The sequence below is a fragment of the Etheostoma spectabile genome, chromosome 18 (genome assembly GCF_008692095.1).
Source record: "Etheostoma spectabile isolate EspeVRDwgs_2016 chromosome 18, UIUC_Espe_1.0, whole genome shotgun sequence".
Taxonomy (NCBI): Eukaryota; Metazoa; Chordata; class Actinopteri; order Perciformes; family Percidae; genus Etheostoma; species Etheostoma spectabile.
In genome coordinates, this window is record NC_045750.1 from 16,724,756 (window position 1) to 16,741,017 (window position 16,262).

The following is a 16,262-nucleotide window of genomic DNA, read 5'->3' on the forward strand; positions in this document are numbered from 1 at the left end:
TCTACCAGACATTCAGATACAGTACATGAAAAAGCATGAAAGTAAGAATATCGTTGCACTGTAATTGCTATTTATGTTCATATGTTATTATCCCTCATCTATCAGAAGTTCCCCAAACTCAAATTGATGTAACACGGCGTTGACCACTGAGCTGCTGAGCGATATTTATGATGACAGCTGCTACAATGAACAAAGGTTTTCTTTTCTTAAATCCCTGACTTCACAGCAAAAGTCCACATTCACAGTAAAGCTTTTTCATGTAACAAGAACAAATATATAATCTGGTCAAATATATCCATCACCTGCCATGAAGTAAGCAGTAGCTCACTTCTAAAATTCCATGACACATTGCAAAGAGATCATTCCCCCAGGCTCTGTCTTCCTGGATATATTTTAGCTGCTGCTGTCACGCCATCCCTGCAGCAATGGTTGACTGATGTGAAGTCCAGACAAGCTAAGAATGTTAGTGTATATCAGTTCCTATTGATCCCAAACTCAATCTCCCTTTGTTCAGATAGAAATGAGAGGAATATAGCATGTTTTTATACGTCTTACATATAGCCTAATATTGGACTAAATGTTTGCCTAATCAACTTTGTGAGATAACATGTTGTTTTCACAGCTTGTTCTGGAGCCTCCAGTAGCAAAAATATTAACTAATGTTTAAGATTAAGTTTTAATGAACACTCAGTTGTATTTATGAGATTCTACCTCTCTGGGCTATAGAAAAGATGCTATAGAATAGCTACAGAAAAGATGGACCAATTGCGAGAATAGCTTTGTGACTCATACAGTACGCCAGTTTGTTTCCATTAAAATGAGCATAAAATGTTAGATGGGATAATCAGTGGCCCTGACTTCAAACCTGGCCCGGCCAGCTGGAGTCTGTCTTTGTTGTTCACAATGTGTCTGTTCACAGTTCAGACACATTTAGGTTAGGTGAAGTGGAAACTATATTTAAGTCTACAAAATATTTTCTGTAGACTTAAATGTGGTTGTCTCTCTATTTGAGCACTGTGATGGACTGGTGACCCATTCAGGGTTGACCCTGGCTTTTGTCAAAAGCACACTGGCATATGCTGCTGCCCTCCTACCCTGAACACGTACAGGAGATGGAGGGATAAATGGAATGAGAAACCTTTTTGTGTATTTGCCATGGTGGGAGTAGAAGTACAGACAGGTTAAAAACACAACAGTTATTATTATTTGCATACAGAAAAAAAGAGTCTATGTCAGTTTTTATTTGTACTGCTTCTGCATATTATTGATGTATTACTTTTCATATTCAAACCAAATGGTTTGATCCCATGTAACTGGCTTCTCTAAATGTTGAAAAAAATGTTGAATTAGCTCCTGAAAGAATTGTTTGCTCGTATCTTTCATAATTATCTTTTGGTGGCGGTACCTTTTGATGCCAGAGTAAATGCGCACCGGGCATAAACAGCAGTGTGCACTCATGTTTTTGTTCTAAGCCAATAGCAAAAGAACTTTAAAGGACAATGGGGTGAGCAGATGGCAGAGCTATTATTATCCTACACCTGAACCACAGTGCAAAATCGAAAAAAAAGACAACGGTTACGCCGCGTCTGTTTCAAGCTTTGTATGACCACTCGATTACTTTTTAAAGTGGGCACATCAGAAGGCAATGGTGGGTGAAAGCAAGGGACACAACATGATGTGATGCCGCTGGCGAAACATTGTTTACCGGCCACACATGATAGAAACATAAACATGACTGGGTTCAAGGTAAAAGCTCTTTTTCAGTGTCCTACAGGGACCATGATGATTGCATGTCAGGGAAAGTAAATACAAATAATTCCACCTAATATATACTGTATATGAAGTACATTATAAATGTTTTATCGTTTTGAGTCACACATATCAACTGCATGTTGGTTGCTTCTGCTTTCTCCATGTGCTGATGTAGAAAAAGTGATTAGAATTCAGCTTCCTTGAAAAGTGAATATGCAGCCCTGTAAATCATATCTGCTGGCTTATGAAGGAGAGGCAACAACAATTTTGAGAGCAATATGCAATATTCATTGTTCATAAATAATTGATTTGTTTGCTCGCAACTGAACCTAAAGTGATTGTGGCCCTTTTTCATTTGGGTGTATATCTATGGCAAACTTGTTCTTGCTGACTGGAGTGGCATTTGTATTTCATTCACACTCACCACTTTACTCATACTTCATTGCTTTCTGCTATTGCCCCTGGCCCTACTATGTTTTCAGAAAGAGCTCCGATTCACAATGGGGCTTTCACGTAGAATCAAACACACAGGATCTGCCGCAGATAAAGAAAATAATTACACCGTAATGGTATCTTTCTCATGAAACACCCAATTATCTGCATCTGTTTGTACATCAGCTACAAACAGTGATTACTAATGGCCTTCTTTCGAGTGGTGGAGGTTGAACCAGCCTGTTTTTATTTACCTCTGATCCCAATACTTGAAGTTTCTTTTTGAATGAGGATTTCCTCCCTGTCACTCTCTGCCTGCAATTTTAAGTGGAGTTAGTAATGTCATTTACTGTCTGTCGAGTGCAATGTGTAGTGTAATGAATGTACCCAGAATGAGATCTGTTCTGAAGATTTATTTTCCCTCCCCGGTGCAGCCAAGGACACGGAAGCTGACATGGGCTTTGCGTTACCTTTTTTACAAAGACATAATTACAATCTCAGACTCGGAGCCAAGTAGCGCTGCATACTAAACCGGGAATCTCATTTTCTATGCAGTTGAAGGCAGGGGCGTAGCACAAAATTCTGGGCCTTGTAGAAAGGCATTTTCTATTGGCCTCTTCTTGCATCCACAGCTATTCATTCTAGCATCTATTTGGGCCCTCCTCACATGAGGTACAGTGGCATGGATAAGTTTACACATTCTTTTAAGGACACCAATTTTCTTTGTGAATGAATAATGTATTGTAAATAAATAAATGTTCTACCTTAAAATACAGGGGGCATACGTATACACACCCATATGTTAAATTCCCATAGAGGAAGGGACATTTTTATTTTTAAAGGCCAGTTATTTCATGGATCAGGATACTATGCATCCTGATAAAGTTCCCTTGGCCTTTGGAATTGAAATAACCCGACATCATCACATACACTTCATTATACATAGAGATTGGCATGGGGTACTTCCCACAAGATCATCTCTCAATGCATCTCAAACCAGATATTAGGCTAATTGAAATAAAACTATGCCAATCTCTATGTATGATGAAGTGTATGTGATGATGTTGGGTTATTTCAATTCCAAAGGCCAAGGAAACTTTATCAGGATCCATAGTATCCTGATCCATGAAATAACTGGCCTTTAAATAAAAATCTGCCTGCCTCTTTGGGAATTTAACATAAGGGTGTGCATACGTCTGCCCCCTGTATTTTACGGAAGAATATTTATTTGTTAACAATACATTATTCATTCGCTAAGAAAATTGTTGTCCTTGAAAGGTTGGATTTTCCAAAAACTTTTGAATTTAATTTCTAAAAGATTTTTTTTTATTCCTCTTTTTAATCAATTTTTAGCATGGGTGTGTAAACTTATTCTAGCCACTGTACGTGCATTGAGACCCATGTGTTTATTATATTTACTAGTACATACACTTTTATCTAATGTAATACATGCATGTACATTACTTACTCCATTATACCCGAGCACTATTTTAACTGCTGATGATATGCGGCTGAATGCGCTAGAAAATGAATTTATTTTACCTATAAATAATCTTTACAGGTGTATACAGGTAAATAGTTTATACATATTCATATGACAGTGTAAGGATTTGTTCATGTGCGTAATCTTATCAATCAGTGACTGTTACAGGTGCTTCTTAGTCGTTTCAGTTGTTGATAAATACATTAAAACATTTAAAAATGTAATTAAATCTGGCACAACTACAGCATACTGTTTTATAAGCCATTTATTTAATCTATTTATTATAAATGATGAATAGGAAGGTTTAAAAAAGGTTTACCAAAATATTTAGTCATGACAAATGAATTTCAAAAACTGAGCAGAATGTGTTTGACTTTCTACAATTTCATCCTCTGATCATCTTCAGTCCATTTATTGGCTGTATTGTATCCTTACCGTCCTGACACTACTATGTTACTGTATCTGTGCATGATGTCGAGAATTGGGCTATTCAATTTGTAAAGTAAATTCAAACAGCTTAATTAGCACGTCATGCTAACTTTGTGCTGTGTCACCAAAACAGCCATGACGGAATCGATCTTGGTTGGGACAAATCACTTAGGAGCTGGAGTAGATCAATAGGAAGTCCTCCTGTGTTAAAGTGGACAGCAGCAGTACACCTAAATTAGGGGAGACATGGGAGGTTTTCTTAATTACAGTATTGACAGATGAATATTGATTTGTGGAGATTAGTAAGATTGTGGTATTGAAGGGTGTCATAAAATGTCCTTGTGGGGAAAGCGAATTAAAGAAGTGAATCTTTTTGATTTATAAATAGGTTTATGAGGCAGTTTGAGCTTCACACAGTGGTGGCATGTTTAATAAAGCTTCAAATGTGCAGGCGACTTCAGACCACTTGAGTGAATTTTGTTGACTATTCAACCTCTGTGGGGACCAGCCCTGATATTTCACCAGGGAACATCACAAAGAGCCGCGGGTTCTGGATTCTGACGGCATGTTGATACCAGCTGCCATGATCCGCTGCACCTCATTGTGAAATCTACCGCTTTTCACCCCAGTTATGTGTGTAAATACTGCCGACAGGCGTCCTGCTGCCGTGAATACTGAGTGTGTCAGAGTTCTGCTACCCAGGGAGAACGGGGGTGTCTGAGGGAACATTTGTAGAATAGAAACACACGTCATGCCTTTCAGAACTGCCTTTTGTATTTATAGTCAGGCTAAAGGCCTGCCTCTCAGCATGAGATCCCTCACTAGTCCACGTTAGAAGAGTGTGCTGAGGACGGTGCTTCCCTCAACAGGAAACACCAAATCGAGTCGGCTCTTTTCATGTGGAAGGGCATGCAAGAGTATTAAGAACAGATGGAGTCCAGATTCCATTGAAGGGGCGCTTTGCAGTTTTGGCCATTTCTGCTGTTTTCTTGCTTTTTGCTTGCAGCTTTCTCTATAGAGCCCCCCCCCACAGCTTTGGAATAGATATTTTGCAGCTCCTATGTTTACTTGTATCTGACTCCTCGCTCGGTCAGTCTGCTGTTTCCTCTTTTTCTGTTCCCCCAACAATGCTTTCCTAGCTTTTTGCTTCTTTTTTTGCCGGCTCAGCCATGACGATAGTGTGAAAAACTCCATCGCTACCTTGTTAGCCGGTTCCTTAATGGGCGTATGTGGGCAGTGCCGTGAAGCAATTCCTTACATCGCGAGACCTGATATCACACGATTCTTCGTGACGCTGAGTCCGGCGACTCGCCGGGCTGAAAGTTGCAGGGGTAGTTTTTCTGCTCACAGGCGCTAGGGGGGAGACAACATCATTCAAGTCAAACAAAGTCCTCCAACCATTCCAATGACTCCGAAGCTGTTCAGTTAAGGTACATTAAGCTAAATAAAACGGCATAGTTCCTCTTCACCCAAAAAAAAGTTATTAAAGAATCAACAGAGCAAGTATGCATTAGCTCATCAGTTCTAAATTTGTTGCACTTTTTTAAACTGCAGCCTGGAAGAGCGTTTTTATCAGCTGCCTTCTTCGCTCCGACTGGACTCGGCTAAGCCACATGCAAGGCATAACCGCACTGTAAACAAATCACTCCCACTGCCCACTTTTAAATTTCTAAAAATGTTTCCGCCAGCTCGGAGGTGACCTATTTTCTAAGGGAAACATTAGTCAAGTGGCACACAGGGGGACGCTAGGTTGTGTCCTGCGAGTGTGTGGACTGTACCTAATATGCATGCAGTAAGGCATGTGGCATTTCTGAGTGAAAGATGAAAATGTAGATCCCATAACCCCTCAGGTACCCAGGATGTTGCAGCATGCTTAATGACTCTTAAGGTCATTCAGAGGAAAAGGTAATTGCAGTTTGTTGAAACCATTAAAAGTCTCTTAAATCCAAATGTGTCATTTCTATCTCACAATTCCCTCAGGGTGCGCCGAATGACATCTCCCGTTCACCAAATAGAAGTTTAAAGTAATCATTCGCTCTAAATGCCACAACTACACAATGGAACAGTTATTCTGGCAATTTTATATGAAGCAAAGGTAACCGGACAAAAAAAAGAAAAGAAAAGTGAACATAGCTTGGACAGGCTTTGAGCTACAGTTGTCAGTGGAACTTTCCACAGGTGGCCAGTGGCTTTTATATGACTTTTAAGGCACCGAGTTGGAAAAATACATGTTGTTCCATTTGAAATTTGCTCATGTGTGATGCCAACCAGAGCAGAATATTGTCAGAGTACCAAAGCCATAACCCTCTCATGTTCTTTCTCACACACTCGCAGATGCACAAATGCAGCTACACACACCTCTCTCGCTGACCCTGGCCTTGTATTTCAGCGTGACATCATCTAGGTCTGTTGGGTTTGAAGATGAATGCGAAGCCCACAGAGGCTTTCTCAAATGCCAAATTGTCTTGTTTCCTACTATATCCAACACCCTGCGCACTGTCTAACTGAATACATTTAGGAAAAACGTCATACAGCTCTAACTACTATCGTAGAGGGGACATAATATATTTATAAACCCACTGCTGCATTGAAACACTGTACTCACAATGGACTTCATAATCGCATTCCCTCCAAAGTCAGTGCATTTAGTAGCATTAGACATTTTGGTTTAAAAAGGTTGCGTTATATTCATCCAGGGAAGGAGATGACAGAGGAAAAAGGGGGGGGGGAGGAGGAGCCTAGAGCAGATGTATCAACAACAGACAGATGGGGAGTTAAAGTCTAAGCTATTATTGGATGGGTGACGCAAATGTACAGCAATAAACAATGATTAGCAGCAAGCAGGTGGGGGATAAGCAACCACAAACACATCACCATATGACAAAACCCAGTTTTGTATACTTGTCAGAACATTCAACTGACTCATATTCATGTTGAAACTGCGTATCTGTTGCTAAACAGTCCTAACTTCCTAAAACCTAACTAAAGAATTTCAACTTAAAAAAATGGTAATATACAGTATCCGTCAGGGAGTTGACAGATATGGAGAGTTGAAATGAAAATAATTTAAGCTCAAGTGGACACTAAATATTAAACAACCCCCTGAATGGAGATCCTTATTTATATGGCAAAGAAAGGACACAAAAACAGACACATGAGAGGGAGTGAAAAGTCAGAGAGCAAGAGATGGTTAAACATTCAGAATTGAAGCCACGATACAATTATAGAGCTCTTCGCTCCACACACCAATTGAGATAAAAAACAAAGCCGGTTATTGGCGGAAAATAAGATCTGAACCATTTTTCAAATTACAGTTGCTATCTTCACTACTCCGCTGCTCCACTACTCCGGCGTTCAAGGGCACCGCACTTACAGTGTAAAACGGATGGACATGATGAATCATTTAGATTTCCAAAATTAAATTTAGAATAGCCTATATCAAATATTAACCCCACTAAATTCATTTTACTCCTCTGTTCCACTATGACGTCCTCATCTGAGGATCGCTTATTGGCAGCTCAGCTGAATTACAATGATGGAAGTCTGATGAGGCCATGGGATAATCATTGTGTCATCTTTATTTCTATTTTACAGTGAGGATGTGCAATCAAAATTATAGCCTGCCACAAATTAGGTACAAGCCCAATGACTGCAGGATTACTGAGTAGTCTAATGGAGTCCTGTAGAGGGCGCCAGAACACCCACGGGGGCTCCAGAAGTCCCTTCCCCAGCTCATCCCCAGTTTATCCCCAGCTACCTCTATGAGGCATTACCAAGGAAAACTAGTTCAAATAGTATTTCTTGTCTGTTACAACATGAAAAACTGGGTATTTATTCAAAGAACAATTCAACACTTGCAGTAGATAAATTACTTGTGAAGACAATGTGACAGTCTTGATGAGAAGTTGATCGGAAGCTCCGTAATGCCTTCTACTTCCCCTTGAGTGTCAAAACACAGAAAGCAATCTGGATGGATTGTTACTTGTAAAGTTCTTTTTTAAAATGCATGCTGCATTAACTGAATCAACAATTACTTTGCACCAAACCACAAGCGCTTAAAAGCCGACTATTTGACATCATAGCTAAACTTGATTTGTGGAGCTTGGAACTTTAGATTGGATCAGAAATCAAACTGGTTCTTGGCATTCATCCCCATTTGTCCCAAAGTATGACATTTAGTGCTGCATTCGGGAAAATTTGTGTTGCTAGGTAACAGCTGTAGTCCAACTTAAGACTACTACTACTACCAGAATTAATATTACAAATCACTTCCAACAGGAAACAATATCATTGATGTCACGTTGTAATGGTTCATATGACAGTGGTGAAGTAAAAGCTGTGGTCAGATTTGTTAATTTGGAAATATGGCAAACGTGAATATAATTTCTTATTTTGCAGGAGCCCTTGGAACTGCCAGCAGGACCCTTGAGGGCCCTCTGGGAATCCATTTGGGAACCACTTAGTAGCTCTTAAAAAATTTAAAAGTTATGTTGCTAAAAAGTTGCCCAAACATGTAGGCCTGTGGCAGAAGCAGCAGCAGCAGCAGTGTGTGCTCGGAGAGACTGACATAGACATCTCACCGTTTCAAGCCAAAGAAATCTGTCGTAGCAGGTGAATGCTACATGACGGACAGCATCTCATCCCTCCCGTCTGATAAAGGAGGCATGGTGAAACTCGGGCAGACAGCAGTGTAGACTTAGTGCTTGGTGTTGATTGCAAAGGTTTGTTACAGCTCGATCTCCTGAATTCCAATGGTTCCATTTCTCCCTCTCTCCCTCTCTCTCTCTGTCTCTCTCTCTCTCAGCATCCAGCAGCTGCGCCTCTGCCTTTCCCGACGCTGAGCGAAGCCTCCCATACAGATGAGCGCTGGAAGCCACGCACCTCTTGACGTAGCCACGGACCGGTTGCGGTGCCACTCGGTCTCCGTAGCACGTATTGCGCAACGTGACTGATGCACAACTGACTCCACGGTGGGCACATCCGGCTCCCACCGTCGCGTGAATTCATTAGAAAGTGGTCGCATTACGCCGAGACAACAGCAGGCATCGCCGAGGTGCTGTAGAGAAACCATCCGCCGCTCCTCGCCGGACTGGACCCTCCCCTGGACCTTGTCACAGCCACCGGGAGAGATGAGTCGAGCGCGCGGCGTCGGGCTGCAGTAGTGATGTGACCGTGTGAGCGCACGAGCCGACACTGTAAGTAGCGGCAACAGCAGTAGCTTGACGGCCGTCTAGAAGGTGAAAACAGTGAGAATTTGACAGTGCGAGTGTTTTGTGTGTATGTGTGAAGCAGAGGTGATGGCTTCGTTTGACAGCATGCAGTCAACGCAGCACCATCCGCGGAGCGAGCCGTGACCACCCGCTGGATTTGAGGAGCTATGTCCGTGGGCACCGAGCCTCCGTTTGCCTGTAGTCGACAGCATCAGTGTGCCCCCTTGGTCTGGTGCCTCGGGGGTCTTCGCTAAAGTCCAGGGACACGCGGTACCAGCGGAGCGCACCCACCTGGAGTCGAGGAGAGGTTGCTGTTTGTTCTAAGGCCGGGCTCTCTGAAGCCCACTCCCCGCGCCCGCCTGCCTGCTTCCCCGCATCCTCCGCGTTCTGTCTACACGCCAGTGGACATCAACCCAATCCCTACATGAGCCTGTTTGCTTCCCGCGGCCATACATACCTTTACTGCTAATACTCAGACTACATTAATCGACGGGTGTGGATCGGAGCAGTGCTGTGTCTATGCGCATCAGTTACACCGCCCCGGAAAGGACTTCTTGCCATTGAGAGCTGGATATGCAGAGATTAACGTGAGAGGATGGATCTAATTATCTGTGTTTTTGGGCTGCTGGCGCTGGTCGTGGAGGACATCCGTTGCCAAGGAGTATACGGTGAGTGTATGCGATATGCTCCTGCTGGAAAACTCAAATATGATCATGACCTTGTAAAACAGTGGTTGCTCACAAGACTCACCAGGTCCCATAATAAAAAAAGACCATGCAACATCAACTCGTGTAAGGGTGGCAAACCAGGTCTGAATGTCATGTTTGAGTAAGAGGCTCCAAATGTTCTTAGCAACCCTGGGGTTATACTGCAAATCGAGTGTGTAGCCAATCATGCACAGGTCTTTTTCTCATCCAATCCATCACTCATGATGGCTGGTGAGCAGGCTAAATTTAGTAGGCTGCATTCATATATTATGACAGTGGAACCTGGTAGATTTGTCTTGGAGCCTCTCTCAGGCTGGTCACCTATATGCATGTCATTTGTTAACTTTCATTTAAAAGGTCAACGTGGCTCCAATGTGTTGTGAAAATGTCATCATGAGGGCTGTAATCTTTTGAGCAGCGGCGTTTAGTATGCACTGTCATGAATTATTTTTCATGTGTGATGGCTCTTTATCTGCCTACCTCTTCCTTATGTCTGTCTGTCTGAATCTCCTACACACACACACACACTACAATGAGAACACATTTTCGTCTCTACCCTGTTTGCTTGTGCAACCAGTGGCATAGATGATGTCTCATATGAATGGTCATCCTCGCAGCAGCAGCACTGTAAAGCAATAAGGATTCATGTGGACAAACATTGGGACATGTAGGAAACTATGAGGTGTGCGGCCCTAACCCGTCAGCTGTGACATCAGCTTTTTTTTTACCAAAGCAGAGGTTGTGCATGTGCTGCACATAATATGCACAGTTACTCATGTTAACGCATTTATCCTTCTAACAACCTGTTGCACAGACATTTGTAACTTTCTAAAAATGTGTAGCATACACAGCAAATTTCCCTAATCTTCAAACCTCTAAGCACTCATTAGGCAGTGTGAGATTTTAACGTTGGTGTTGTTGTTTGGAGTTAGTGAATTCCTCCAGTTACGCATTTAAGCCTGAGGCCATTACCTCTTCTCAAACATAGATTCCTCAAGAAATCATTACCTTTGCTTGATTCATTATCCTTATCTGATAAAGCGGTTTCTACACAAGATATACATATATTCATAGGTGACAAGCATGGCGATTACCATCAAAACCGATCACGTGAATGTCAGAACAAAGCTGCAGATTCTTGGTGTCCATGCCACAGCGTGTGCGTGCAGATAAAGATGCAAGCTCGTTAGAAGGAATCATATCCCATGATGCTCAGTGTGGTTTTGCCATAGAGGTACATGTGTGGACTATTGGGCTTAAACCGGTAGCAGCATCAGCAGCAGAAGAAGAGACAGGGAGATGTAGCAGATGGAATTGTTTCAGCGCTAAATGTTTTTTGTGTTTGCATGGATGTTCTGCAGCCTAAAAATTCACTTCAGCACAGTCACCCCCCTTTCGCCATTTCTACGGTGTTTTGCCTATTCTACAGTGTGCGTTAGTTAGGATTTACATGCTGTATGTACATATGCTTTCTCACTGCTGCTGTATATTATTCTGGTTCTGCAGAAGAAAAGGAGGTAGGTAGGTAGGTAGGTAGGTAGAACTATGTACAGTATATGTACTCAAATGCCTCATGTTTAAAGTGGTCTGAATGGAAATTCATTGGCAAGGTTCAAAAATCAACAATTATTAATGAAAGTGGTAAAACATAAGCATGCATGTTGTGTTGCCTCCCATTGTACCCATGGGAAATTTTGACACATGAAAGAGAGAAGGGGGGGGAGGGTGTGTGTCAGTGAAATTAAGTATTGTGCACCACAGGTGAAAGGCAGAGGGGGTGTGACTGAATACAGTGAGTGCCTGTGAGAGGATAACATTATGGTGCCAGTAACTTTGAAGTGGTAGAGTTTCACAACAGGGTTTCATAGAGAGCAAGGCCTGAATTCTTTTCTCTGGTCATATATTTGAAATCGAAGGTATCATATAGTGCTGGATATATCTATTTTTTTCACAGTCAAACCATTTCAATAATAGCTATTCACATTTCTTTACCACCCGATTCCAGTTCTTTTTTTATCGAGTTCAAAGCCTCAGCTATCACTTTTCCTTCCAGATTTCCAAATTGACCCGAGCGCAGGTGAATGGGACAGTTTGCAAAAAAGTCTTTCAGCGGTGTATTTTTATCCCCGAGCAATGGCATATGTCATCGCTGACAACTAAATGGTAGAATCATGAAGTAGTAATGAAGAAATCACATACTAGTGCGTTAAGTGGTGCCGCCAGAGTCATTAAAGAGGATTGATGAAGGCTAGTCATTCCTCCATGACTCTAGGCCACTGAGGGAAAAAGAGCGACACCACTAAAGTACAACATCTGCTCCACTCTTTCACTCCAATCCACGCCCTCTCTCTTCCTTCCCTTGGAGTGTGTCTTTTTTTTCTCATCACCCCACACACACACTAGAGTGCTGATCGGCCCGCGCCCGACAGTTAAAATCTCACTTTTTTCTCATACTAATGACACATGTACGTTTGTTTGTGTGGAAAGCCCGCATTTATTAGGCAACTGTAGGGAGGCATTGGGAAATGTCAACAGATGAGTGCATCAACGCACATGGGACAACAAGCACACGTTAATAAGCTGTTTCATTTCAAATGTTCAATGTGTTAACCTTTCTTGATTGCTTCGTTTCCGACCGTGGTCAGAAAACCCGGGGAGACTCGTTACCTCCAGGGCTGACGTTAGAAAATGAATAATGTGGGGGTTAAAATCCTGTTCCTGGTGAGCAGATGAACGAGGTTGGCTTTCAGTCTGGCGTTTATTTCAGACACCGCACACATTGTGTACAAAACTTATTCCACCAACTCTGCTCCGGTCACATCTACATGTCTGCTTCCTCTTTCTCCATCTCTCTTCTGCCCACTTTCCACACACACACACACACACACACACACACACACACACACACACACACACACTGAGCTCTCTTAAAGGAGCCGCAGCACCATTTTACAGAAATGCCTTATTGCACTAATGTGACCGAGCCCGAACTCGAACATCATTTCTAAATATGTGTCCGAACCCCGGCCCTGGACCCGGGCCCATCGGGTCCAGTCTGGGCCCGTTCGGTTATCCATCCTCTAACACACACACAGCACCAGGAGGTTGCTCTATTATCCCGACTGCTGCTCATCTCTGCAATGCTCTCTAGAGTGCCAACCGGCCAGTAGCTGCTCTTCTGTCGTAGCAAATGGAAGTACCAATGCCAAATATTCTCAGTTGGCACTCATCTCTAATGTTGGTAACAACCAATTTGAACAAATGGAACATGACCCTTATGATAGCATGGCAACGTTCTTTTCTTTTTCTGCTTGTTACTTTATCTGGGATGCACAGCCTTCAGAATGTTCTCTTTGCATCAAAGTCAGTTGACGACAACCTCCATGGGATGTGCAGATGTTCCTGATCTCGTTACGCTACTAAAGAGGAAAAGTTCCTACTGCTCTTTTTTCCATCTCTCTCTCTCTGTCTCTCTCTCTCTTGGTCTCTGTCTCTCGGTCTGTCTCTCTCTCTTTCGGTCTCGGTCTCTGTCTTTCTGTCGCTTGCTCCCTCTCGTTTGCATTGAAGACCAAGCAATTGCTGGGGTTTCTTTTCATGAGCCCCGGTTCAGTCGCTTTGGCTTCTAAGCTATGCAAATGCATTCTGCCAGTGAAACTAAAGCCGTCTTTGTTGGTTCTCAGAGGCCTCCTCCACAGAGTCCTTCATCATTCCCTTGGATCGGGACCCTCACATTTCCCACCGTAATGAGACCACGGATAACTCTATCTCTTCTCCTCCCTCCCACTCTCAGTCCCTACCTCCCTGCCCGTCTCTCTCTCTCCGTCTCTCTCTCTCTCTCCATATTGCCATGGGGAACAGCGGAGGGAAGTCTACAGTATATGTGCTTCAATCAGAGGCAAATGAGGATATACAGCTGGGTACGGAGCAGAGGAAGTAATTCGTTGCAGTAGGAGAGAAGAAGGGGCTTCAGATAGCACCAACTTAATCATACCGAATGTCAGTTCCCTTTGGACTGAGTCCTCCGAGACTGGCACTGAATATACACTGCGGAGGCCGTGTTTTAAAGTCTGAAGCGCTCCTGCTGGGCCAACTATTCACCGCATAATCTTGCAGTTTTACTTTAATACTCCAATACAATGTGATTAAGGTGAAACAGCTATGGAGTGAATTTTGGAAATCATAAGTTCAAATTAAAGGGATACTACATCCATTTTGTGTGGTATGGTGGTCCAACGGTTAGCACTGTGGCCTCACAGCAAGAAGGTTCTGTATTTGAATCCAAGTCGTTCTGAGCCTTTCTGTGTGGAGTTTCTATGTTCTCCCCATGTTTGCGTGGCTTTCCTCCGGGTGCTCTGGTTTCCCCCACCATCCAAAAAAATGTACAAGGTTCTCATAGTGCCCTTGATCAAGGCACTGGCCAGGTCTGGAGTTGGTTCCTGGGCGCTGGAAACGGCTGCCCACTGCTCCCTTGAGGGATGGGTTAAATGCAGAATGAAAATTGCTACATGTATGCGTATGTGACAATAAATTACAGTACCTTTTACCTTTTAAAAATGTCAAAATTGAGGCAACCGAGGGTAGGCTATGCTGAATTTGAGTCCCTGGTTTAGGACAAGATCCCAAAACACTGGATCCTAATTTACTGTAATGCCAATACTTCATTTCATTTGACCCTCCCTTCCTGTTAAATGGCCACAACTTTTGAACTCTATACTCCCCGTTTGTAATGCAGGCTTTCAGTCAAAGCCGAGATAATTGGGATGACATCACTATGACATCATCAAAGTGTTTTACTCAGGCTTTAGAAAGCACCTTCAGATTCGTAAAAGTTTTTACATGCTGAGTCATTCTTCTCATTTGTGTAAAAATATGGGACGTGCCTTTTTAATTTGATCTCTGTGACTTCCTGTTTAGCTGTAAAGCCAAGAGGTCGTGTTGCCCGTGTTTATGCGAGGTGTGTGGCTGTGTTGATGGGGTGACACCCCTTCCACTGGTAGCATGCCATCAGTTTTGCCCCCTCTCTCTGCCACCTTTAGCTAATTTGGAAGATACAGCTGTTTAAATTTGGCAGTAGGCAAAATGGACAAAGGAGCTGTAAGCTTTATGGTTACAACAGGGATTTTTAACAGCATTTTTCAAATACTGCAATGTCTTTTGCTCAGAAAATAAGCAATTCCAGTCCTGTTTTCTTATGCACGGTTCAAAGCAAAGTTAGAGTTGTGCACAGCTGTGATGAATGGAATATATTTTTCTTGATGATTTGTGTTTCAAATGAAAGTATGATGTAGCTTTGACTACTTTTCACACATCATGAACAGCTGTTATACTTTCTTCCTTTTGGAAGGATTAGGATGAGTTCAGGAACATAATTTACCTCTGGATCATTCAATGCCAAATCCCCACCACGGACCAAAGAAGCTTATTGTAACCTGGCTGGCTGCTTCAACTGTTAAGCCCACATCCCCAAACCCTGAGCTACTTTTCCTGCTCTGTACAGTGCTGATGACAGAAAGCTGCTGCTAATGATCCTGTAGTCATTCATTCATAAGGTCCTGTTAGGGCTGGGCGATTAAATCAAAAATGTATCAACATCGAAATTGTGAAGCTGTTATAGACCAGTCAGCCGCACGGACAGCATAATGGTGGTTAACTCAAACACCAAGTCCTGGTCAACTGAGCAGCTTATGCCCCAAAAATTGCAGAGCTGGTCGTCTGGAAACAGTTTGGCTTCAGAAAAGAGGATTTATAACAACGTGATTAATTATCGTTCATTTATCGTTATCAAGGAAAAATGTGTAATTAATCGTGATTACGATTTAAGTCATATTGAGAAGCCCTAGGTCCTGTCCTGGTGCGTGACTAGACCGGCCGTATGCCCAGTTTATTATCCAAAGTAATTCTGTAGATTGAATTAAGTCAAGTAAGGGCACTGAACTGACATTTTTTTCTATTTGTCTTATGACAAATGGCCATACATCATATTGATAATTTAAAACCAAGATTTGAATCATCATTTAAAAACAAGGTTTTGAATCATAAATGTCAACCTTGGCCTTGCTGATACTGCATGGTACAGCAGCACAGCTTTTATCTCTAGTGATTTCATTTCATGTAGTGTTCATTTCCTCATGTTAACTTTTCTTATGAACTGGTCAATAGTGCCGGTGCAGTTGCAGTACGACTCATGGCAGATGTAGAGCCATGGGATAGGACTCCTATTGGCATTGCATTGTGCTTCCTTCCCATACC

At 42.5% G+C, this 16,262-nt stretch overlaps 1 protein-coding gene across 6 annotated transcripts in view; it reads left to right on the plus strand.

Annotated features, from left to right (window-relative positions):
• The first annotated feature begins 8,877 nt into the window (after window positions 1–8,877).
• The window catches only part of mdga2a (MAM domain containing glycosylphosphatidylinositol anchor 2a), a 180,581-nt gene continuing 173,196 nt past the window's right edge, over window positions 8,878–16,262 (plus strand). For 2 of the 6 annotated variants that reach the window (XM_032542933.1, XM_032542936.1), the window contains exon 1: window positions 8,878–9,974. In XM_032542933.1, the coding sequence (XP_032398824.1) occupies window positions 9,902–9,974 (73 nt within the window). In that variant the 5' untranslated portion in view covers window positions 8,878–9,901. The remainder of the gene's footprint in view (window positions 9,975–16,262) is intronic. The other 4 variants (XM_032542938.1, XM_032542939.1, XM_032542935.1 and 1 more) reach the window with 3 other exon arrangements.